The sequence below is a fragment of the Myiozetetes cayanensis genome, unplaced genomic scaffold (genome assembly GCF_022539395.1).
Source record: "Myiozetetes cayanensis isolate MyiCay16 unplaced genomic scaffold, myiCay2020 scf27, whole genome shotgun sequence".
Classification (NCBI taxonomy): Eukaryota; Metazoa; Chordata; class Aves; order Passeriformes; family Tyrannidae; genus Myiozetetes; species Myiozetetes cayanensis.
In genome coordinates this window covers 3,390,434-3,415,171 of record NW_026087488.1, presented here as the reverse complement: position 1 = coordinate 3,415,171, position 24,738 = coordinate 3,390,434, and the positions used below count along the sequence as shown (strand labels likewise).

Genomic DNA, 24,738 nt, shown 5'->3' with positions numbered 1-24,738 from the left:
AACCCAGCTGCTGACACCCTTTGTGCCGGCCACAGCCGCGACCTCTCGGGGATGCTGCCCTGTGTTGTGACCCGGAGCAAGTCCAAGCAGCAGCACTGAAATCACACCCACAACCTCGGGGTAAGAAGCTAAGAATGAAGGAGAGGAGGAAGAAAGGGCAGGGGCAAGCAGGAGGCGGGATACTGGGACCGAGCTTTGTGTGGTCCCAGTGTGATGGGCAGCTCTTTGTCACCCCTGGGACACCACAGCAACCCCAGGCCCCGTGGGGCAAGTGGGGAGGCCTTGGCCTCCTTCCTCCCAAAACCTGGTAAGGGCATCACCCCAGGGGACCAGGCAGGGGGCAACCACAGTCCCCACATCCAGGCTCGATTTCTGGATCCACGTGTCCCAGGGCAGCGGCTTCAGCCACCTCCCTGCTCTGCTCCCTCCTGCTCAGCAAACTCGGCCAGCAAGTGATGCTCAGTACCCTGCTGGGAAGCACCAAAGCCCCTCCAGCTTCTCCCCTGGCTCCTGGCAGGGTAGGGTGGCTGGGTCAGACCTGTGGCATGGTGGGGCCGTGCCCATGGCCATGCTCAGGCTGCACTGACCCCCACACCAGCACGAGGCTTCCATGCAGCTCCTCGAGCACAGCCAGGCATCCCAAAGTGGGATGTGACCCCACAGGGACCGCGGGATACCCAGGGGGTGCTGAGGGGATGCTCCGAGCAGGACATGGGGGGATGCAGGGAATGGAAGGGAGGCTGGAGAGCAGCACAGGAAGGTGTAGATGATGCTCGAGGGCAGCACGGGGGATGCAGGGGATGCCCAGGATGCCCAGAGCAGGACAGGGATGCTGGAACACGTCTGGAGGACAGGACAGGGGATGCTGGAGTGATGACAGGGGGTCCTCAGGGATGCAAGGAGGACCAAGAGATACTGGAGAGCCTGGAGCAGGTCTGGGGGGATGCCAGGAGGTGATGGGGTGACGCTGGGGAGCCCAAAGCAGGCAAGGGAGGATGCAGAGGAGGCGATGGGGGATGCAGGGGAACCCGAACCAGGCAGGGGGGATTCTGGGGATGCCGGGAAGCTCGAAGCAGGCAGGGGAAATACCGAGGAGGTGATGGGTGATGCCGGAGAGCTGAGGGAAGGGCAGGCGGGATGCCGGGGAGGTGACAGAGGATGCCGGGGAAGTGATGGGGGATGCCGGAGAGCTCGAAGCAGGCTGGGGGGGATGCCGGGTCGGTGACGGGAGATGCCGGGGATCCAGGGAAGGGCAGGCGGGATGCCGGGGATGTGACAGGGGATGCCGGGGATGTGACAGGGGATACCGGCGAGCCCGGGGAAGGCGATGGGGGGGGTGCCGCGGCGGGGAGGCGCTCACCTGCCAGGAACCGGAGGGGATGTCTCCGAAGCCGCCGGGGCCGGCGGAGCCGTGGCAGCCCCGGGGGGGTCCGGCGCAGCGCCAGAGCAGCCCGAAGCCGGCGGCGGCTCGGCCGGGCGGCAGCAGCCAGGCCGGCGAGAGGAAGGCGGCGGCGCAGGCGGCCAGGAGGCCGGCGGAGAGCAGCGCCCAGAAGCAGCCGACGCCGCTGCACATGGTGCGCCGGCGGGGCTGGGAGCCCGCGCCCCGCGCCGCCCCCGCGCCCGCCACCGGCACCGGCACCGACAGCATCGGCGGCGCGGGGCGGCCCGCGGGGCCGGGCGCGGGGCCGGAGCGCTGCCCGCGCCCTGCGCGCTCCCTGCGCGCTCCCTGCGCGCTGCCTGCGCCGCCCGCCCCGCGGGGCGCGGCTGAGCACGGGCGCGGCTGCGACACCCGCGGCGGGCGGGGGGAATCCCGGGGCGGTCACCTGCGCGCACGGGTTTTGGGGGGGGGTGGTGTTTTTACGGCGTTTCGCTAAAGAGTCGTTTTATTCCTGCGGTTGTCGGTGATATTTTTAACGCGCGCACGCTCCCCCTTGGACGGCGATGCTGCGGCCCCGCTCCTGCCGCGATCCCGGACAGGGACGTGCGTGGGGAGTGAGGGTTTGCGGGGGGTTTCTCGCAGCCCGGGTGTCACCGTGTGTGTGGGTATTTAAAAACGCGGGGTCCGCGGCTCCCTCGTGGGAGGGAGATCTGCTCGCTTTGAGCGATGTCAATTCTATTCCTTAATCCCCGCAGGCTTTTCCAAAGTCTTGGGGGCAGAGTGGGGAGAGAGCGAGGCACAGCGGCTGCCCGGGAGCCTGCGCTTACTTTAGGTGTAAAAGCTGCGCCTCCCAGTGCAGATGGATTTTTATAACAGTCATTCTGAAACTTCCTGGATCAGGTTTTATTCCTCCTAAACCTCCTGGTCGCTGTCGTTGTGCAGCAGGAATTGATGCCCTTGCCCTTACGCCTCGCAGATCTGCCGGGGTTTTCTCGACCTCCAGAAGCTCAGCTGTCCCCCCGAGCGGTCCCACGTCCATCAGCCGCAAGCCAAAAGAGCCAAATCCTTTCTTAATATAGCAAAAAAAATATCTTTATCCCGCCCGAATGTCCTCAGGCGGGTTTAAGGCACTTAACTGCCGACACCGCTGAAACAGTTAAAGGTATTTTGGTTAAGACAAAAGGTTTTTCCTTCAGATCCGGGGTGCGTCGCTCGATGTCTCAATTGCAGCCTTTGGAGAGGGCTCCGAGCCCGGCGGTGCTGGGAAGCCCGTGCGGATCCCGGCAGCAGAAGCCGGGGGCTTGGCACCCTCTCCTGGTGTGCGGCCGGAGTGCTGCGGCAGGAGCCGGGCTGCCCCGGCAGAGAACCGATGGCAAACCATCCGCACTTCCAGCTCAGTTCAGGGGCAGAACCTCCGGGATAACGCGCCGCGGTTCTGTCTGGATGCAGCGTTTGGGCTTCACGGGGGTGTGTCTTGTCCTGTGGGACATCCTCCGTGGGGATGCTGCTTGTCCTGTGTCTTCCACGAGAGTTTCGAATGGACAAAATCACACCCAGCCTTGTTTTTTTCCCCCATATCCCCGGTTTGCAGAAACGCCCGAGAGCTGCCATGTGCTGCATCGCTTCTTGTATTCCTTGAGGCATTTAGGAAAGCATAAGGGGGAAAATAAAAAGCATAAATGGAGAATCACAGAAAATGGTCTTAAACTAGATTATTATAATTTTTTTAACTTTCCACTTAAACTAGATTATTATTTTTCAGAATGCAGAATGGCCAAGAACTCGGGAAAAACAAGGCAGATTGGAGAAAGGTCATCTGAGGTGAGTTCCACACAGCTCTGGCAATTCCGTGTGGGCAGAGTGGAGGTGGGAACAAGCTGGTTTGCTTTCACTAATTCAGGATAATTCCAGAGTGGCACCAAAGCCCTGCAGAAAAGGCTTCCTTGCTGCAGGAGCAGCCTGGGGAAAGGCTCAGAGCCCAGTGTGCTTGTCTGTTTGTCTCTGCTCCTGCTCAGTGCTCCTTCCCCAGAGTTACCAGGCACATCTGCAGCAGCTCTTTCTGCTGGGAGTGACCCTGTTTTTCCCCTTTTCCCCCCATTTTACACTTCAAACCTCGAGTTTTAACCCCCCACTCACCCACTGAGAGTCACCCCTCGCTTGTGCCCAACCACCAGGCATGGAGGAACAAACCTCTCTCCGTGGGCATGTGCTCAGTGGAAGGAGTCAAGGAGGGGTTTCAATGTTTTAATGAAACCAGTTAATTTTTTCCAGGCTGGGACTGGGAGAATTCCCTTCTTTGAAATCCCCAGCAGAGTTGAGGAGCAGGTACCAACAACCCTCCTGTTCCCATGGACTGAGGTCAGCCACATCCAAATTTGCAGGGATTTCTAAGTGTGCATGCAGACACTTGTTTTCCCATTAAAAAAAAATAAATAAATAAAAAGGAGAAAAATATAAGTCTGTAATTGAAGCTGCTGAGACTGCAGTTTCGGAGCAGCCCTGCTGTGATGTATCAGTTCCTTCTTCTCATTTTCCAGCTTCCCCAGCATCCTGTTGTGCACCAATATATGTCTGTGCTGCATCTTTCCCACTCTCCCCACCACTAATTCTTGGATTCTTGGTGGTTGTATTGCTTATTTTGCAAGATGTCTGACTATTTGTTTGAAATAATATTGTATTGTTTTTGAACAGTTCCAATGGCAATGTTTGGAATGAATGGTTTTTAAGCTCTAGTGTGTTTTTGCACAAAGGCATTTTTGACTCCTTATATATTTTGGACATTATTACTGATTCCAGAGTAAGATCTTGGCTATTAAAGCCCTTAATCATATAGGGTTTTTTATTATTTGTATTCCCAAAGTAGTGAGAAGTCTAAATGTGAGGGAGAATCCCAGCATCATGTGAATACATGGAAATAAATGGGCTGTCCCACAGATGTGAGAAATGGGAATGGCCTCTAACACGATTTGTTACACGTGTGTTTTTGTGCTGTAGCTGAGCAGGGCAGTTCCCTGTGATTAATTTCCTGAGTCAAAGGCGCCAAAGTCTTGTTCTGCTTTATTAGTTCTGTCCAAACAAGATCATTCCACTCAGATCTTATTAAAGTTTGTTTATTTTTCTAGCTGTGGAGAGAGAAAAATCACCAGGAAGTGAGGCTTTTTTTTTAATTGAATATTTTAATCCAGGGAGGAGTCCCTCATCTTCCCTGACATTGGCCAAGCCATGTCCTGAAGTCATATTCCAGCTGATTGCTCAGGCAATTAAACTCTCATGTGCTTGTAAAGACTCCAGAACCTGCTGTCACTCACACTTCCAGTTCAGATCTCTAGAGACAAACTGTGGATTGGAGCTTCAGCCCTTCCCCACGTCCCCAAAAAAGGGAGAAAATTTCAGTCCAGGAAAGGTAATCTGTGTCAGACTCTTGTACCTTGAGGTTTCCTCAGTTATGCAGAATCTGATGCAAAGAAAATTGAATTACCCCAAAGACTTTGACAGGTTGGATGAGGTTTTTGGAAAAGGAGCTGCTGTTTGAAAAGGAGTTGCAACATGGAAGGTTTTCCTCACCAAGTGGGGTGGGCAATGCCTGCAATTCACCCACCCCAAAGGGTTTGAATCACTGCATTCTTCTTCAACCCCAACATTGAAACCCAAGAGGAGTGGGTGCAAATTTCTTTGGCAGAGGCTGTTAATTCAGTGTTCCCTGAGTCATCCCATTCTTCCCCATTTGCTCATGTTTTGAATGTTTTAGTCTACTAGCAGTCTCTTAGGTTATGTGCCAATTAAATAATTCCATTCATTATGCAGAAACCATATAGAATAGTTCATTATCCTCCAAGCAGCCTCTGGGCACGTGTACAAAACTGTATCAAAGAGCACCAGTTAACAAAAACAATATCAAAAGAGAAAATGCAATTGCTACAGGGTGTTGATCAGCTGCACCATCTTGCCCAAGAGACAGCTCCAGCCCAGCCCCTGGAAGATCCCCATGTACCTTTTATGCAATTTACAGTTTATGAGTGTTAATTACTGAGCGTTTGTAAAGAGCTTTGGAACACTTGGATGAGAAACGGTGCAGGAACTTTGGTGATGATTATTAATTACATCATTTTCTCGGTGCCCAAGCACCGAGGGCAGGACAGTTACATGGCAGGGGGGTGGCAGAGGAAGAGCTGCAGCTGCCTCCTGTGATTCCTGCAGGGATTGTTTTGGGATTCTCGTGGTGTTTTTGGTAATTGGGCCCACGGAACGCAGTCTTGAGGATCAAGCCCAGAAATGTCGTGGCATAAAACACCTTGCAGAGGAACTGGGATGGGAGTTGTGTGCTTGGAAAGGCAATTCCTGCCTGGTGTGGAGCACTAAATCCCACGGGAAAGCGACACAGTTCGTGTCCCTCCCTTCTCGCCATCGCTGGAGTTCACGGCACTCACGGCAGGTTCCCAGGAAGAGGTTGGATGGTTCGCTGCACGGATCAGGTGGAGCTGTGTGGTTTGGCGAGAGCTGCTCTCCGGGCCCGTGCCTCAGTTTCCTCACACACAAACCAGAATATATTTATAATCATAGTCTTTATACGGTGTTTGCAAAGCATTTATATGAGAGATCTGCTCCTCAGAGATCAACCCAAGCGCTGAGTTAGAATGACAAACGTCCTTGGTGGGTGAGGAAAGAGCGGATTTGCCTCGGGAGGATAATTAAGAGGATTTTTGTGGCTGGATCCAGGATGTGGACAGAACTGACTTATCAGGCAGCGATTGCCGGGCCCGGCAGTGTCCCCACATCCTGCCGGGCGCGATGCAGCCTGGCAGGGATTTCTGGTGTGTCCGGGTGGGTTGGGATGGAGTGACGGAGCTGCCACATTCCTGCAGCACACGAGGCACCGACCGGGGCCACGATGTCCCCTTGGCACGAGGGGCCAGAGCGGGGGGTGCAGAGCCCACAGACCCCGGGCAGGGGTCAGACAGGGGCCAGGGCTGGCCCTCTGTCCTGTTATCCATCCCCTCTGCTGTGACCCCCATGGCCAAAAGGACATTTTGGGCCACGTCTCAGAGGTCTCCAGGGTGTTTCATGGGGCACTGGGCTCTCATGTCCCTGCCCTCAGGGTTCCTGTCCCCTGCCCTCAGGGTTCTTGTCCCCTGCCCTCAGGGTTATTGTCCCCTGTCCTCAGGACCACTGTCCCCTGCCCTCAGGGTTCCTGTCCCCTGCCCTCAGGGTTCCTGTCCCCTGCCCTCAGGGTTCCTATCCCTGCCCTCAGGGTTCTTGTCCCCTGCCCTCAGGGTTCCTGTCCCTGCCCTCAGGGTTCCTATCCCTGCCCTCAGGGTTCCTATCCCTGCCCTCAGGGTTCCTGTCCCTGCCCTCAGGGCTCTCTTTCACCACGGGACGCGCCCAAACTGCCGCAGCGTCCCCAGGTCACCTGCGCCCTCAACCAAGATGGCCGCCCTCGCCTCCACCAGCCCTGCGCCCCCTCGCCCTGATCAAAGATGGCCGCCCCATCACCGCCCACCGCTGTGGACCCCCGCGCGCTGCTTGCCCTCACCCAACATGGCCGCCCCTATCAAGCTCCTCTTGACCCTCCCGCCCGACGCCGCGGCCGCCATGTTGGTTGCGGGCGCGTCCCGCCGTGCCGCGCGGCGGCGCCGGGCGGAAGCGGGCGCGGGGCGGTTGTTGACAACATGGCGGCCGCGGCGGGAGGAAGGGGCGGAGGGAGCGGCGGCGGCGGGCGGGGGCAGCAGCCCCATTCATAGGGCCCGGCCCGCGCCCTCCCTGCCTTCCCCCGCCCCGCCGAGCCCCCCCTCCCCGGCGCTATGTCCTTCTTCAGGCGGAAAGGCCGGGGGGCGGCGGCGGCGGCGGGCGGGCGGCCGCCGGGCTCGTCCCCCGCGCGGCTGCCGGGCCCCGGGCCTGCCGCCCCGGCCGCGGTGAGCGGGCCCCGCGAGGACGGCCGGGCCCTGCGGAGCGGGCTGGGTGGCAGTGACGGTGAGTGTGGCGGTGGGGGGGCTCTGAGGGGATCGCGGGCTCTCGGCCCCCCCGTGAGCGGCTCCGAGCGCTGGCCCGGGCGGGGAGGGGGCTGTGACACCTCCCGCAGGGTCTGAGCCTTTTAGCGGGTTACTTTGTCACAGTGCTGAGCTACGTGGGTTTTTTTACCAAAATACAGCGGGCTGGAATTGTACAGGGGCGGCTGGAAGTTAAAAAGGGAGCTCATTGCACCCAGCTCCTTGTGAAAGAGTCAGTTTATTTTGTCATTCGCTTGTTACGGAGCACAAGATCTGAAATTTAGGACTCACGAATTATTTATAACGCTCTAATGGCACAAATGGCTGTAGTTTAAGCGTTGTTTGAGAGCGCAGCGTTCGGAGGGTGCCTGTGCTCGTGCTGCAGTGAGCGGCACTGCTTTCAGTCCCCACCGCTGTGGTTTGGGTGGTTTTTATAGAAAGTGGCACCTTTTTAGGAAGGGCCTCTTGGGACGGTTCTGTCACCTCGTGACTCCGTAGCTCGAGCAATACAACCACTGATTCTCAGCAGTGGCTGATGCAGCGCTGTCCTAAAGCCTTTTCTCGATTACTGACCCCAGGATGCACATCTTGGGGGGGAAGAACGTGGTATCTGAGCTGGTGATATTGCTCTTGGCTGGCACTTCCTCTGGAGCCTGCTCAGCCAAAGTCACAGCACTGAAAATGCCATTCCTTGTGGAGGTTAATTCTGGAAGAAACAAGCCTAAACTGTTCTCATCAGCAGATACGAAGACTCTGGAAGCCCACTGAGGGCTTTGCAAGTGCCATAATCCTTTTTGGGGGGTTTGCTTGCAAACGTTGAGCTGCTGAACGAAACTTTCATGGTGGTTATAAACTCTTCAAAACCGGCTTTTGCTGCTGCTTTGGTGGGGATTGTGGAGCTGATGTTCCCTCCTGGTGTGTGATCACAGGGACAAGGTCAGCTTGGGTGGAAATTTTCTCAGGGAGAATGAAATGTCTGATTATCTGAAAGGTGTAATTGAGGATCTGTGTTCCTTTGATTAAAGGATCTTTGGTCAGAGACGCAAATCAGCACTAAATGCCCGAGAGAGACGCTGTGAAGGAGAGAAGAGGAGTAACCTTTCATCTGGGCTGCACAGAAAATAACTGCTTTGTGTGATCTCCATTTTTAGATTTGGCTTTTTAGAGAAGATGGGGAGAAAGGCAGCACTTTAAAGCTTAGGGTTAAACTGCAGAACCCACACAGTCCAAAAACATACAAGCACCAAGGTTCCTGGGGTGAGCTGTCGGGAGGATATTGCACTGGGTAAAAAAACTCTTTTTAAATTGATTCTTGATGAGGATCAAAAACCAAGAGCAAAATGTTTTTACAGCTTGGGCCTTAAAATAAAGGCCTGTGAGACTGAGGGTGGATAATGGGGTTGAGAAATCAAAGGGTAGCAGTCGAAGCAGCAGCCGGGCGCTCGAGGGCAGGTTATGAAACTGTGGGTCAGACAGGTGGCACGCTCATCCCTGGGGATGCCTTGGGAATTACGTGCAGCCCCGCTGGTTGGCTGATCCTGCAGGGTTTACGCTGGTTTTTTTGTCCGCTGTCTCCTGGGTTTGCTCGTTCTCGAGCCTTTCGGGATGTGAAATTCCCGAATGTCACGGGGAATTGGGGCTTGGCGCGTGACCCCTTCACAGTGGGCTTGGCCCCTGGAAATCTCACCCAGCCTCAAGCCCTTGGTCTCACACAGGCACCGCGGGGCATCCGCTTTCTGAGGGAAGTGAAAGTGAATTCGTGTAGTGAAACCCCGCTCTCTGAAATGTGGCGTTGCCACAGACAGGAGTTTGCTTTGTCCTCTGGTGTTGATGACGTTCCTTTGCTGGGCTGGAAGCTGCTGGGGACAGAGGCAGCCCGTGGGGAGAGGGTTTGGAGCTGGGAATGGAGTTTGTATTTCCAGTAGTAAGTAGGTAATTAGAGAGGAACTGAATGGTTGGTGAGAAGGAACAGGCGTATTTAGACTGAAAATTGGCTTGTGGAGGGCTCCTGTGTGAAACTCGGGAGTTCCTGCTGGCAGTTAGGAACGGGATTGATGAAACACTGGAATAATTTTGGGAAGACAAGGGTTTGTAGTACTGTGTAGAGGCTGCTTCGTTCCCTTTGTGCCTCAGTGCTACCTCAGACACGCAGGTTTCCTCGGGGATTTCTCTCCTGCCCATCAGCTCCCAGTTATGTAAAGGCTGGTTACTCTGTCACAGCAGCTGCAGGAGGTCAGTTTGTGAAGAATCCACCTCTTTTAATGGACACTTAAATGCCTCTGTCAGAGAATGAGCTCGCTGGCAGCTTAAATTTTAAAACCCCAGTTGCCAGCTTGCAGCCCTGCAGCGTTTCTGCTGGCAGGCAGCGCTGCAGCCACCCGGGCAGGGCAATTATGTAACCGGAGACCGGAGTTTCCCTTTAAAATATTTAAATTCCCGAAGTCAGGATAGGAAGGGGTTGGGTTTGGGGTTTTATTGCGGGATTTTTTTTTTATCTACTCGTGTTTTGTGATGTAAATGTTGTGCTGGGCTGGGAGTTGTGGTTGTGTTTGGAAGGACTCCACAGTCGGTGTTCAGGGATGACCTATTTGTAGTTAATAATCCTCGCCTGGAGCAGCAGGAGAAGGTTTCTCTGGTAGATCACTGTTCTCCAATATCACCACTTCATTTTTTTTATTTTTTTTTGTCCTCATGCCATCCTGTTTATGTACTGCTTGGGTTCCTTTATTTTTGTTTTAAACAGATCTCCTCATTCACTTCCTTTCGGAGCTTCCTTTAAAAATTAATAATTTTTTTTTAAAACATTCCCCAGAAGGCTTTTCCATCACAGCTTTTTAAACTGTTATCTGCCCATCAGTTGCTTGCCTGAGGTCTGGTGATGGTTCAGCAATGCTGTTTGTGAGAGAATTAAGTATTGGCAGCTGTGTTTCCAGAACATTTCCGTGGTATCCATCCTGACTGAGGAGTCATGAGGCTCTGGCTCTGTGGAGCTGGTTCTCTGTCATCTCTTCAGTGGTGTGAGTTGTGCTGCTCCTCCTGTAATATGAGTGAAATACTGTTTTTAGGAGTTTGATTTCTATTTCACAGAGTGCATCAGCAAGTCCCAACACATCAAACACCCCTTTCCCATTCTTCCCAGAGCTTTAATCCTATAGATCTTCCTCCATGGTAATTTTCACATACTGTTAACTCATGGATGATAAGGTTTTGCTTTCGAAAATAAACCAACAGGAAGGCTTTGAAAGCCTCTGTCAGTTACTGGGTGTGCAGATTTAAGGGAGAGATCAGCTTTAACAAAAGCATGGCTTACATCTGCCTCTGAGACTTGCTGAAGTTGGGGATTCTGTGTCCATTCTCAGGTAAATGCCACTAGTCACCCAAAATAGCATTAACATTTTCCCTTGTATTTTACAGTGAAAGGCAAAGAACAAGAAAACACCACAGATGTGAAAGCAATTAAAAGTAAGATCGATATTTTGTCTATAAATTCAGATCTCTCCTGTCATCTGCCATTTTTATCTTACCCAGCAGGATCATTTCCTAACACTGAGCACAGATTTGACCTGTGCATCAAACCCAAAACAAACCCCAAACTTAATTCTGTTTCGGAGTATTTATAGTAACTAATCTTCCCTACTCATCTTGCTGAATCTGTAGGTGCAGAGGGTTATTAAATTATGTCAGCCAGGAGCTTTAATTCAAAGTGATCAGGCAAGTCGGTCACCTTGCACTTGGTGGTTATTCCTTATCTGCAACGAATTACTCCTGCAGTTTTCTTGCTCACTTTGGAGTTTGGAAAATGCAGCTTCACTGTGTCTGCAGGATCTGATTTAACTCTTGTCTGATGTGGCTTGTGAGGCTGCAGATGCAAATCCTGGTGAGAAGGAATGGCTGTTCTGCTGCTGCTCCTCCGTGTGGTACGGAGATCTCGCCGCTAAATCTGTTAGGAAAGGGAAACAAAGTCACGATGGAAAAGAAATGTATAAACTGTGGGAAAACAGGTTTGCTTATCCTGTCGGTTTTTCTTGCAGTACTACAAGGGGATGAGATAAATCATAGAATCTGATCTGTTTTATACCCTCAGACAAAATCCTGCTTCTGTACTTGTTAATGTGTTACCTGCATATCAAGAGAGAATTAAAGGCTTTTTTCACCTCGGTGGTCTGTCTTTCAAATCAAATATGGGACACAGTAAGTTGTGTATGACGTGATGTGGTGCTGTCCTGAAGCTCTGGAACAGGTGTTTGACCCTTAGATAAAGTAGAATAATTTTTTCTCAAGTGTCCATAATATAGAATTAAACCTGAATCTAATTTACAAAAGCCTGAAGCGTTATGAGGAGTGCAGCTCTGGTTCTACATGAGTAGCCTCCACCAAGTTCTCCCATTGCTGCCCTCCCTTGGCCTTGGAAAAAACAGTATTTTCTCCATCATTGCTGGTGTGAAACACCAAAGGCTTTGTAAGAAGCAGCAAGTGCTGTCCTGGTACCAAACACTCCACAAGAACTCAGATGTTTTAACTCTCCTGTACCGTTGCTCCTGAGGGATCTGTTACCGTGACATGCGAGTCAGAAATTGCCGACTTCTGCCAGCGTGTGTCACAAAATTGGGAACAAAAATAAAGTGATGCATCATGGAAGTCATAAACCCCAAGTTTCTTGCCACCTTGATGAAACACATGGCTGGGAAGTGGTGTGCTGAGATAACATGTCATCTGACGGGCTTTATTTTTGAGTCAGAGGTGTAAGATGTCCCTGCATGACATCCCAGTCTAAGGCAGCTTCCCGAGAGCTTTGGAAACTGCTGTGAGCATGTTTTGTTATTTTCAGCTTTGTCATCAATTGGCAGTTACTTAATGCCTTTTCACTGGCAGAGGTTTGTGTGAGGAAGTTCTTCTTTGTTCTCTTTTGTCTCCAACACCCAGTCGTGTCCTGAAACAGCCAGAGGGGATTAAACTCACGTGGGTTCCACAGAGGCATTTCCTTATTGCTTTTTTACCTCTTAAAACCAAGTGGAGACAACAAAAATATTTTGGAAAAATCCACCTGTTAAAACTCACGGATAGCTTTGTGGTTCAGGGGATTGTAACACACCTCAGCCTTCCAAAAGGCATGGAAATGGATTGGCAGGAGCACTGGAATGAAACTAAATTGCTGACAGAGTATTGAGCTCATATGATAGTGGTTATCAAGGAAACAGGAAGACTCAGGAATAATATTTCACGTGTGAACTCAGACTTGGCCTCTCTTGATTTGCTGCTGAATAAGGAAAATTGATGGGGCTGGGAGGGAGTTTATTCTTGCTGTAATAAAACTCGTGGTCTTTCCTCTTACCCGAGCCTTGCTCAAAGATAACACACAGTGGGTACAACGAGGTTTTAATAAGGCTGAATCTTGCAAACTCCCTGGCTCGTTTTGGGGTGCTTAGCATTGAGTTCTGTTTAAAAGAGGCCTTGGGGTCCTTGTGTTTTAATCATTCCTGTCTTGATTCCAGCTCCAATCCCAGTACATTCCCCTCAGAGAAGCACTAGAAATCATGCCTTGCTGGAGGCTGCAGGACCAAGCCATGTGGCCATTAATGCCATCTCTGCCAACATGGACTCTTTTTCCAGCAGCCGGACAGCTGCCCTTAAGAAGCAGCCAAGTCACATGGAAGCTGCTCATTTTGGAGACTTAGGTAAGGCCTCATCACCTCTGCAATAATGTTTTTATTCTCTCTGTGTGTGTTTCTGGTACACTCACCATCCCTTGGTGTTCAGGCAAGTAGATGGGTGATAACAATGTGGCTGCTGTTACAGTGGCATCTGTGTTACCTTGGGAGGGTTTTGAATGGGGACAGCAGTTTGTTTGTTTAAAGAGGTTCCTTTACTTTGTGCTCCACCGTTATTTTGGAATTACCCTGCAGTGTAACCGTGAAGAGGCACTTTGGTATCCAACACCCACCTCTGCAGTCCAGTCTGGAGTCATTCCCTCTGTGTTTTCCTTTAGGCAGATCGTGTCTGAATTACCAGGCTGAAGAGACCAAATCAAGCCTTTCAAAGACCCTCGAACAAGTCCTGCAGGACAGCGTAGCCCTCCCTTATTTCATCCAGTTCATGGAGCTGCGCAGGATGGAGCACTTGGTGAAGTTTTGGATAGAGGCCGAGAGCTTCCACTCCACGACGTGGTCCCGCATCCGCGCGCACAGCCTCAACACCGTGAAGCAGAGCTCCCTGGCAGAGCCGGTGTCCCCCTCCAAACAGCAGGAATTGGCATCATCTCCTCCAGCTGGGTTGCTTGAGGAGAGACTGGAGGATTCTGGCCCAGCCCGGCTGCTCCGGGCCGAGCCGGCGGCCTCGGGCAGGAAGGACAGAACTGGGAACAGCCAGAACCACGTCCTGCCGGGCCAGGAGTGTGACAGTGCCGGTGTTCTTTGTCTAAGAAAGTCAGAGACAGGGACTCATTCTCTTCCAGCTGATCAGCAAGAATCTTCCAAGCTTTCGGTATCAAATAGAAACAGCCCCTCCTCTGCACTAAAGGACTTGTCAGGAAAACTCATGAAAAGTAAGTGCTGTGTGTTCCCTTCCGTTGAAAAGGTGGGAAATGGGGAACGTGCAGGGAGCTGCCTCAGCTCTCATGTTCTTAGCAAGTAGGGTGGGATGTTGGAAGGAAAAAAATTTTATGTATCAGTGACACTAACTTTCTGTATTGGTCAGTTTGAGCTGTGCATTGTTTGTGTCAATTAAAAGTAAACATACTGCTGAAGAGACTTCATAATCATTATGTGCTCAGTAAGCTCAGATTGCTCCTGTTCTTACATGTGTAATCGTAAGAAATGAAGATGAACATTGCAATGTCCCATTCTTCCCTCACCTGTCCCATCCCAACTTAAGAGAATTGCAGAAAATTTGGATGATGGGGCTGAGAATTGATAATTAGCTTTGCATGGAAGGTAAATATCCTGTATCACAAATGACATAAGGAGTGGTTACAAGAGACGTGTAGAGATCTGTGTGTGGAATGTGCTGGGTTTGTTCTTGCATTTATTTGCTAGAGTTCCTCCACTTGTAACTGATTTGTTGTCATTTGGGTTCCACCTCTTCAGAGGCTACTGGAAGTAAGGATGAAATTAAAATCTTTCCTTTTGGTAGTAAGCTACGTGCACAGTAACCTCTTTCTCTACTTTGCATCTACTCAGTCCTCCCTCATTTGTGCAAGTTTACAGACAAAAAGGGAACGTTTTCTTTCTTCATATCAGTTTCCTTTTGTTTGCCCAACTGTTTCCTCGTGTTGCATCCCTTTCTCTCTGTTTTGTCTTTCTCATTTAGTTCTTTATCATGTGCCTCCACAATACATAACCTCAGAAACAAGGGGAATTATATTTTAGTCATGAGAAGCACCTTTTGCCTTCTGATGCCTAAAAAGAATTTGAAAGCACTGATCCTTCTTGAGAAACCTGAAAAGCATTTCAGTGTAATTTTTTTCTCCCAAAGCAGAGTCCCAAATCTCAAAAGATGATGTGTAAAGCACACAACTTGTTCTGAGGCATCCCATTTTAAGATTTTTTTTTCCTCTTTAATTCTTTTATAATACCAGTGATTTCTTTGTGATGAGAGCTAGAAATTGGGAACTTCACTTGCCAGAAAGATGCTGCTTCTGGGACTCAGGTGTGCAGCTGAGGAAGCAGGTGCTGCCTTGTCTGGTGGCTGGAAAAATTCAGAGCACGTTGCTTTCTTCTATTTTAGTCCATGCTGGGCTTTTTGTGACCTGGCTGGAGATCACACAGCTTGTCAGCAGCAGAGCATCCAGCAGTGCACTGAAAGCTTCAGTGGAGGAAACCTGTGGATGAGAATGAGACACTTGTTTTTTCCGAAGAGCAGATGTTTGTCATTCACTCCTCGTTTCGGATTTGTGCCAAGGAATCCAGAGTTTGATTCTGTGTTTCTTCCTCGCAGGTATAGAACGGGATGCAGTTAGTACTTTTACCAAATATATTTCTCCAGATGCTGCTAAACCAATCCCCATTACAGAAGCAATGAGAAATGACATAGTTGGTAAGAATTGTTGCTGGTTCCTCGTTTCAGAGCTGCTCCTTCCCCATAAAAGTGTACCTTTAGTACCTCACACACTTGCAGTTATTTTTATTTTTACCAATTTTAAAGTCAGTTGTAAAATGCTGGTAGATTACAGGTATCAGTGGGTCTGACCTTTCAGTAGTGCTGTGCAATATCCCCAGAGGAAATTGCAGAGGTTTTGCTTAAATTAGTGAAAGAATTACTGGTGGTTATGGAGGGGATCCAGATTTGAGTCTCAATCAAACCTTTTAGCCATGGTGTTATCATTTGGCCACCTGCAGTACTTTAAAAGCTCTTTTTGCTCAGTCAGAACCAGCTGATTGTAGTGGGTCTGAAGTGCAGTTTTTCATTCACTAGTCACAGTTCCATCAGCCAAATCCATGTTCAAGATTGCCCTGGTCTTTCTTTGCAGCAAAGATCTGTGGGGAAGATGGCCAAGTGGACCCCAACTGTTTTGTTACAGCACAGTCCATAGTGTTTAATGCCATGGAGCAAGAGTAAGTTGACGGAATGATTGGGATTCTCATTTGCTAAAGGTTCTGTTAGAAGTGTTTATGGACTCATAACCACATAAGCATTTTTCTGTGCAGTCTTCTGTATTTGCAACTGCTCAGATCCCTTCCTCCACCCCCACTCTTGTGCTCACTTGCAGCAGCTGGCTGTGCACGCTGGTGTCGTGTTCTTTATCTCTTCCTTGTGCCATCTGTAAACCTGCCCCATTTCTTGCTTGTTCTGCTTTTATCCAACTGAAAGTATCAGACTTCTGGGCGAGAGCTGATGGGTTCTTAGGGTGCCCTGAATGCTGCTGGCCCTCCATACCTAATTGTCCCTCTCTCTGTGCAGGCACTTTAGCGAGTTTTTACGAAGTCACCATTTCTGTAAATACCAGATCGAGGTGCTGACCAGTGGGACTGTGTATCTGGCTGACATTCTGTTCTGTGAGTCAGCCCTGTTCTACTTCTCTGAGGTGAGTGTCAGGCTTGGGCTTTGCTTTTATATTCCTTTCTAGCAAGTGAAAAAATCTGTTCATTCCTTGATGGCTTTGGATTGGATATGAGGAAGGAATTCTGTACTATACGAGTGGTGAGGCCCTGGCACAGGTTGCCCAGAGAAGCTGTGGCTGCCCCATCCCTGGAAGTGTCCAAGGCCAGGTTGGATGGAGTTTGGAGCATCCTGGAGTTGGAACGAGATACTCTTTAAGGTCTTTTCCAACCCAAACCATTTTGTCATTCTGTGACTAATATAATTCAAAAAAAAAAAAAAAAGGTGTACCTTTTTCTGGGAAAAAAATGCATTAAATTATTTCCTGCTCACACGTAATTGTTCAAACCCATCCAGTGTAGTGTGGAATGAGCATTTGTGCACATCTGCTCCAGTCAGTGAGTGCTCCTGAGTGTCTCTTTGCTTTGTGGAAGCTTTGACATTGTCATCTTGATCTTGCAAACTGAAGCAGTGACTTTGAAAGCCTGAAGTGTTACTGCAGATAACAAATCATTCAGCAGTGTTATGTGGAGAGGGCACCAGGTTGGGATGTGATAGGTTAAATGTGGGATTTCATCACAGTTTCGGGGTCCTTTCAAATGGAAAGGAGCAGGTTTGTCAGTGCTTATTAAAAGTTTCTTGCTAAAACTTCTTTAATTTCTCCTCTCTTTATAATTTCCCTTCCAGTACATGGAGAAGGAAGATGCAGTTAATGTGTTGCAGTTCTGGTTGGCAGCAGATAACTTCCAGTCTCAACTTGCTGCCAAAAAAGGCCAGTATGATGGGCAAGAAGCACAGAATGATGCCATGATTTTATATGACAAGTAAGGGACTTCAGTGCTTGTTCTTAGTATTACAAATTATGTTCTTTTTTTTTTTTTTAAGGAAGCAATCAGATAATTTTTAATATCAAGACTTTCAGGAGAGTAACTTTTTTCCTTTAATTTGTGCTTCACCTTAGCAATAAGACAACTGAAAGGCAGACATCAAAACTGCTTCCAGGAATAGTTTGTTCTTAAGCTTAAGTGTGACTCCTTACCACAAGCTCGTTGAGTTATTACCCAAGGAGGAAATAATAATTGGAGAGGAAGCAAACAATTCACTCTGAGGTTCATCATGCCCATCCAGAAACTCAGCTTTCAGTGGTCTGAGCAGTAGAGCAAATTCTTCAGGGTTCTGGGTGTTTCCTGCTCCATTCCAGCTCCCCTGGATGAAGCTGAGTGTCACATTCTGCTCAGCAGTAATCACACCGTGCTCTGCTGCTTTTATCTGTTGTGCCTTCAGGGCAGGGCTCTCCGAGCCATTTCTGTGGGTGGGGAGTTCTCACCTGCAGTACCTGCAGTTCTCACCTGTAGCCAGTGGGCACCGGGTGTGTGCAGGTGTTTGGAGTGTCATTTCTTCAGGGCCTGGGGGGGACAGCTGGGCTCTGACCACCTGCAGAGGTTCACAAACCCTTCTGTGTTGTTTTCTCCCCCTGCCTGGTGCTGCAGGTACTTCTCCCTCCAAGCCACACATCCCCTGGGCTTTGACGACTCGGTGAGGTTGGAGATCGAGTCCAACATCTGCAGGGAGGGGGGGCCTCTCCCCAACTGCTTCACCACTCCCTTAAGGCAGGCGTGGACCACCATGGAGACGGTGAGACCCCTCCTTCAGAGGGTCTGCGGTGTCCCCTTCAGCATCCCTGATTTGTCCTGTTCTTTTACTGACTTCCTGTTTACCTGGAGAATAGAACAGCTCTGGTAAAATTTGCTGGGCTGTTTTCCCCAGCCTGATTTGGAGATACTACCCACTGGCTGCTGTTAATGCTCTGTGAAATGTTTGTCTCGGGTAATTATTGCAGTTTAATGGAAGTAACAGAATTTCCTCCCATGTGAATTGCTATCAACAGCTTATTTTATATCCTTAGAAAATTTTCGTTCCTCCTAGTAGGAGTTGTTTGCAAGTCTAATATCAGTGCTGTGGCTAAGAATGTAACTCTGGGGTACCCAGGTGCTAGAAATGAGAGATCTGATTGTGGAGCTGCACATGGGTTTGAACAGCACAGCAAAATACCTGTAAGCTGTTGGGCTGTCAGGCTTAGTTTCTAGAGGGGAAAAAAGATCTGGACTTCAACTCCTGTACTGGAGGATTTGGTTAATAAGCAGTTGGGTTTTGCAGTAGGATTAAAATTTAAAGCAATGCAGTCACTAATCTGGAAATAATTCCGTGTGTGGACACTTTTACTTGTGTTCTGTCTAGCCAAGGACTGAGATGCTCGTGTGTCAGCCTTGAATTAAAGAGGATTCTTTCTGTCTTTCAGGTTTTTTTACCTGGTTTCTTGTCCAGCAACCTTTACTACAAATACTTGAACGATCTCATCCATTCAGTACGAGGAGATGAATTCCAGGGAGGGAATATTGCACTGAGTATCCATGGCCCTGGCAGCTCTCCTGACAGTGATTCCATAGGGGCCCCAGATGGCTCTGCCTCCCAGGTACGGATTCCTTGGTTTGATTCTCTTACAGCAAATGCTGCAGCAGCTTTTCTGTGTCAGAATCTGAGTTCATGCACTGTAAGGAAACACCTTGTGGTTTGAAGCTTCCCATTCCACTCTCATTTACAGCCTGTTCCATGAGGATGTGTTTAACCTGCTGCTGCAAAGTTCTGTCACGTATTGGCAGGGAAGGGTATCTGTGGTATTTGTTGTACCCAAAGCTGCTTTTAGTTCTTTGCATCAGTTACATTCTTATTAAGCTGTTTAATACTACTGAACACTGTTCCATAGCGCCATAACATTTAAAAACTCTTTTTATTAGCAAGGAGGGAATATTCCTCCCCTTAGTTGCAAAGTGGGGAATCAAATCCGTGTTCTCGAAAACATCCTGCTGCTTGATAGCCTGAGCAGGAGGAACTGCTGGTAATTGGCTGGACAGTTTAGGAAATGAAGTGCTGTGTCTGTTCTGTGCCCAGGTGATAACAGATCTCTGTGTGTTCCTGCCCTCCCTGCTGTTGCTCTGATGTTGCCTTGGCTCTTTTCATGATCTCACATAAATACTCCAGGCCAGAAGATAAATGTTTGTTCTCTGTGCATGGGGGAGGCATCTGAGTTTGGGAATTGCTTCCTGAGTGCACCAGAGGGATGGGTGAAGCTGCTGTGGCTTTGGAGGTGGTTCAGTGTTGCAGGCTCACAGCAGATGATTTGTGTGCACACACAGATCTGTTGAGTGATGATGCTCAGCCCTGACACGTGTGCTGACCTGGGCAGTGTGTCTTTGGCTCTGGTCATAGGACTTTTATCATCCTCTGTTTAAAAATAATGTTATCCTGAGGTGGGAATTCATGGCTGAGTAGATGCTTTCTAATTATTTTATGCTTGTTTAGAGACTTGATGGAGGTCTAAGTGTTAAAAGCACTAAAATTGCAGTTTTGTTAAGAAGCTGTGAGTTGTCTGCATTGGGCACTAATACTTGGAATTTTTATTTGTAGTCCAATGTCAAAAAGGCTAATGTTAAAATCCTGAAAAATTTTGATGAAGCAATAATTGTAGATGCTGCAAGTCTGGATCCAGAATCCTTATATCAACGAACATATGCAGGGTAAGGTTCATTTCAGTGTATCTCATCCTTTCTGGTTACATATTCACCTCTGTTTCATATTTGTCCTGTCCTCCTGCATGGAGAGTAGGCCTAAACAGAAGATATTAGTCCATGTCTTAACAGTTGAAACTAAATTTATATTTCAGAAGTGTGATTTAACAATAATAAGGAATGTTTCTCTGACCAGAATGGCAGCCAGGAAATTATTTCTGATTGATTTTTCTCTTTGTCCTGGTTATTATTCCTCTTTGATCCCAAAATACAGCCAAGTAGCTCTAATAGAAAAGAATAAGCTCAGGCATCTTTTTGATATTGTCATGGGCAAAGGGAAGTTTATTTCTCCCTAACCCCATGGAAGAGAAGGGCTTATACTTCATTTCTTTGGCTGATTGTACAGCTGTTCTTCTGTTCCCTGAGTTGCTCTTTGTTATAAAGCTCTTCTGCTCTGTGGATCTCGTACAGAAATTGTTTCTACAGCTACCTGGCCTTTCTACTGCACACCAGTCTTTTGTCCTTTTAGGTCCTGTAAACTGTTTCTCCCTCGTGACATGTTTTTGTGATAGTGCAGAGCACTTGCCAGCCCTGCCTGCTGATAGCCCATGACTGAGTCACTGAAGCATTTGCCTGCTTGTAGTTTCTACAAGAACTTTTCAGATGCTCTTCAAATTCAGATCCGTGAGAAGAGCAGGAGGTTTTTCCCAGTGTATCAATTTTAGGTGGAGGAGATGGTGGTGGGTAAAATGTCAGTCTCCTGACCCTGGAGTCCTTATTGTGGTGGCTTTGTTGCTGTTCTCCTGACTGGTAGCTTTCCATAATGCCAAAGCTGTCCTGGTAACCCTTATGGTTCTTTACCCTTCCTCTCCTCAGGAAGATGACGTTTGGACGTGTCAGTGACCTGGGACAGTTCATCAGAGAGTCTGAACCAGAGCCTGATGTCAAAAAATCAAAAGGTTTGCTTTCCTCTTTCTCTGCATTCCTGTGAACATCAGCAGAGCTGCTCTCTTCCCCACTGCAGTCAAGAGAAGCAAGAATCTTGACTCTTTCCAGATCTGTTTCAAGCCAAATAGAGCTGCTTAGGGGATTGTCCTGTACTGAAGCAAACCCCATTTCTGGCCCAGTTTCCTCTCCAAATTCTGCTTTTCTGGTCCAGCTGGACTCCGGGGAGCATGAGCAGCCTGTGGGAGTCAGAGCTGTCGATGGAACCTGGCAGGGATGGAAGCTGCTAGCAGCTGAGCTGATGATCAAACCTTCAAAGATTTGATCATCTCGAGATGAAAAAGAACTGCAGCTCTCCACATGCTTCCCACCCAGGCTGGGACCTGCTGTTAGTGCTGCTTTGCAGCTCTGGTAAAGGCGGATGGTTTGGGCTCAGTGTCGATGAACCACGGCTCCCACACAGTCCCTTGTCTCTCGTGCCACTCCCCCGTGCCCTGGAATGCCAGCAGTGCAACCCCTTCAGGGGGATGACAGGAATTGCCTTTGAGGGGGGGGTGTGCCACAGTTTGCTGACATACCTTGCTTGCTGTTTTTATCTCAACCAGGGTCCATGTTTTCACAAGCAATGAAGAAATGGGTTCAAGGAAACACAGATGAGGTGTGTCCTCTTTCATGTTGACCTTGTGATTTACTTTCCAGTATATATAAGGGAGGTAAACTATTGAAGTCCTTAATCCTGGCTGTTTCTCTCAGTATCTTTTTGCTGCACCAACAAGAACTGTGAGACTGTGTGCTAAATATAATCTGATTGCATGAATGTGTGAAATTAGTTTGATCTTTGCCAGTGCTTGCTGGTTTAGCTAATATAATGGTTAAATGTGTGCTTGCAATCAGGAATTTTCTTATTGTGGTGTTATATAAAATGATAGAATGCTTAAGATTGGAAGGGACCTTAAAGATTAAGTAGGAGTGGAGGTGCTGATGTTGGAGGTGCTGGTGTTTATTTTTACCATGAATTGACCACTATACGTGGATTACAGGCTGCTCCCCCCCACTCATAGGGGCTTGGACAAATCCCCAACAGATAAATCTAAAAACTCTCTTGGAAACTGCATCAAGCCATAAATACAATTGAAGTTAACTCTGTACAGAAAAGCCAGGTGCATTTCCATCGAGGGAGGACACGTTTGTACAGGCCACTGAGTTGTGGAAGTTAACTGTGACTCCAGGTGCATTGTGCTGAGGGCACTGTGTTTTTATTTCAAGAACCTGAAGCCGTATCTGTGTTTTGAGCTGTTTTTTTTCCACGGCAGGCTCAAGAAGAGATGGCTTGGAGGATAGCAAAGATGATAGTCAATGACGTCATGCAGCAGGCGCAATGCGAACAGCCTTCGGAGAAGGTTACCAAGGTAAGGGGGTGGAAAGGCTGCCTGTCTTCATCTGGCTCAGGCCAGGCTGTGGGAGGAGCAGAGCTCTCACTTGCCTTCCTCGTGCCTCTGAAACCCACGCTGGTAAATGTTCAAACTGGCATAGCATGATACGAAGAAACAAAGGTTGGAAGTGTTTCGGCCTACGGATGATGTAGGAATTTCTTAACAGATGCCTGTGGTGGTTCTCCTCTGCAGGCATTAAGCTTGTCTTAGTTTGAGTCTTTAGAAACTGCCTTATTAGTTAAAAGGGTGATTTGTGTTGCAGGATCAATACTGTAATTCCTTACTTGAGTTCACACTTGCTGTTTCTTGTTAATCAATGCTTGTACATCTGCCTGAAGTGCCAGTACAACTCTATGATGGGGAAGTTGTCTCGTTGGGTGCACTCATTTACCCAGTTCTGTCCCTAGACTTTGAAAGGACACAGCAGGCCTGGCCATGGGCTGCAGGTTTAGTGTTGGGTGTTGGTGTGTGGTGACTGTGGTGGTGTTCAGCCCATGTGTTCTCTGTTTAGAAAACCCAGTTCTGATGCAGCCGTTGGATTTGGTGAAATGTTGGTGAGGGCAGGTTACCAATTTAATGTCTGGTACTTCTGGCTTCCTAAAAATTAACTTGCATTATGTTTAGTTGTGGAAGGTAACTTAGGTATTAAACCCAAATAGGTGAATTCGTAGTCTCACTGTGTGAGTGCTTCCTTTCTAATAGACCAGTTATGTTTAAACAACTTGTGTAATGATTTCATTTAATAGCTTGGCTGCAAGTGATACAATTCCAGTCTGGCTGGATGAAAAGGTCCCTCAGCACAGTATTTAGAAATATCAAGTGGCTGCAGATGCTCTGGATTCAATTATGCTAATAATCAAAAGGTTGAGTGTGTTGGAATTAGATTTGGGGTTTTTTTCTCTCCCAAACTCAAACATACATTCTATTGAGCAAGTACCTTTGCGTGTTTTATGGTAGAATGTTCTCTAACCCTGTTCTTCCTTTTCCAGCTATGATTTTAGAAACTCCAGAACAGGAAATCTGGTTTTCCACTTGGAGAATGAGTGAACTTTCCCTTTTGGTGGATTCTTTAACACAGCCAATAAAAACAAAGCACTGTTACTCCAACCGCCGAGATCTCCCTCATTTCTAAGGAAGGACGAAAAAGAGGAGCAATCCTGTAACCTCCACTGTAGAGAGTGAAGAAACACTTTTTCCTGTTGTATGTGGCATTCACGGTAACGATGGTTTTTAGAGATGAAGATGCAGTTTACAAATGTGTCACTGAGAAACTGTGATCGACTTCACAAATACTTGACCCTGTCTTAAAAAGACTTTTTAAGCAAAATGTCTGGAATGGGACACAGGCCACAGCAAGAGGGGAAGGTTTTGCTGTAGTTTCTAGTTCTGCTACTTGTAATTTTTAAACACAACATTGCAAAGGCCTTGGGGCACATCCCCTCCGTTGGCCACTGGAACCTGGAAGGGTGAATTCACAGGCAGTGAACGACCTAGGAAGTTCTTAAGTTTTATTTTCCGTTACTTGAAATAGATGAATATTCCACTGTAAGATAAATGTATTTTACTTCATAACCACATTAACCTTGAGGGCAGTGCAGAAGGATCAGGAGCAAAGCCTGGACAGTGTAACTCCTCCCTGCTGAGCTGGTGGCCCTGCACACTCACAGCCCCTGCTTCCACCACGGCACACTCGGATCTTGCACCTGGGCAGCTCCCAAGCCACGGCTCCGAGCAGGTTGGACCCTGGAAACCGCTCCCATTTTCTGTCCTCTCCATCCCACGAGCGAGGAAAAAAAAGGAATTGCTGCCATTCTCCACAGCTTGTTGTCCTCCAACCAACACAGTATCTAATTCCAGATGTTTGGTTTACAAAGAAAAGCAATTTTTAATGACCTCTGGCCTTCTTCCTGACACTGTCAACACTTACCATGTTACACAGCACCTCTTTTTTTTTTTTTCCCCCCCTCAGTGAATTGATTTTTGCAGGGTATCAGAAGTACTCAGTGTCTCACCATTATGTTACTGCTGCATTTTTAGTAGACAACACTTATTTTGGGTCTTGGTTTTTTTTTTTTTTTTACTCTGATGATTGCTTTTTTCCTCAAACTTGGGCAAAGAAATCACTATGAGAAGAACTCAGAATCATTTCCAATGTTCAGAATATCTTGATTGACTAGCAAGTGTTATTCTGTTGCAATATTCGATTGTATAGAGACACACTGTATTGTCTATGAAAAAGCAAAAAAAGAAAAAAAAAAAGGCTGTGTATAGGTTTTTGGTACTATGTACCACCTCTTATTTCTCTCATACCCAAGCATTCATGTACCTAAAACATACTCTATTTAATTGTGTTTTGATTTAAAATATATAAATATTAAAATTTGTGTTGATTTCCTGCT

The 24,738-nt window shown here is 48.4% G+C and overlaps 2 protein-coding genes and 1 long non-coding RNA gene across 6 annotated transcripts in view; 2 read left to right on the top strand and 1 right to left on the bottom strand.

Moving 5' to 3' along the window:
- Nucleotides 1-1,677, bottom strand: part of LHFPL7 (LHFPL tetraspan subfamily member 7) — a 59,646-nt gene extending 57,969 nt beyond the window's left edge. The window contains exon 1 of the mRNA XM_050321763.1: nucleotides 1,361-1,677. Coding sequence (XP_050177720.1) covers nucleotides 1,361-1,648 — 288 coding nt within the window. The 5' untranslated portion in view covers nucleotides 1,649-1,677. The remainder of the gene's footprint in view (nucleotides 1-1,360) is intronic.
- LOC126643425 (uncharacterized) lies at nucleotides 796-4,316 on the top strand. 2 transcript variants are annotated; one of them, XR_007629750.1, is made up of 3 exons: nucleotides 796-933; nucleotides 3,141-3,199; nucleotides 3,650-4,316. It is a non-coding gene; the product is annotated as an uncharacterized LOC126643425 (long non-coding RNA). The 2 variants fall into 2 exon arrangements; XR_007629751.1 differs by lacking the exon at nucleotides 796-933 and adding an exon at nucleotides 1,506-1,574.
- A 2,754-nt stretch (nucleotides 4,317-7,070) lies between these two features.
- On the top strand, nucleotides 7,071-24,722 carry AKAP10 (A-kinase anchoring protein 10). 3 transcript variants are annotated; one of them, XM_050321703.1, is made up of 15 exons: nucleotides 7,076-7,345; nucleotides 10,777-10,824; nucleotides 12,855-13,037; nucleotides 13,349-13,903; nucleotides 15,295-15,393; nucleotides 15,827-15,911; nucleotides 16,258-16,381; nucleotides 17,083-17,219; nucleotides 17,886-18,030; nucleotides 18,695-18,868; nucleotides 19,861-19,970; nucleotides 20,838-20,920; nucleotides 21,512-21,564; nucleotides 22,220-22,315; nucleotides 23,329-24,722. In XM_050321703.1, exons 1-15 carry the CDS (start codon nucleotides 7,177-7,179, stop codon nucleotides 23,332-23,334), a joined length of 2,067 nt encoding a protein of 688 aa, XP_050177660.1. In that variant the 5' UTR covers nucleotides 7,076-7,176; the 3' UTR covers nucleotides 23,335-24,722. The 3 variants fall into 3 exon arrangements, with proteins under 3 accessions (XP_050177658.1, XP_050177659.1, XP_050177660.1); XM_050321701.1 differs by lacking the exon at nucleotides 23,329-24,722 and having other exon boundaries at nucleotides 7,071-7,345; nucleotides 22,220-22,558; XM_050321702.1 differs by lacking the exons at nucleotides 10,777-10,824; nucleotides 23,329-24,722 and having other exon boundaries at nucleotides 7,072-7,345; nucleotides 22,220-22,558.
- The last annotated feature ends 16 nt before the right edge of the window (nucleotides 24,723-24,738 follow it).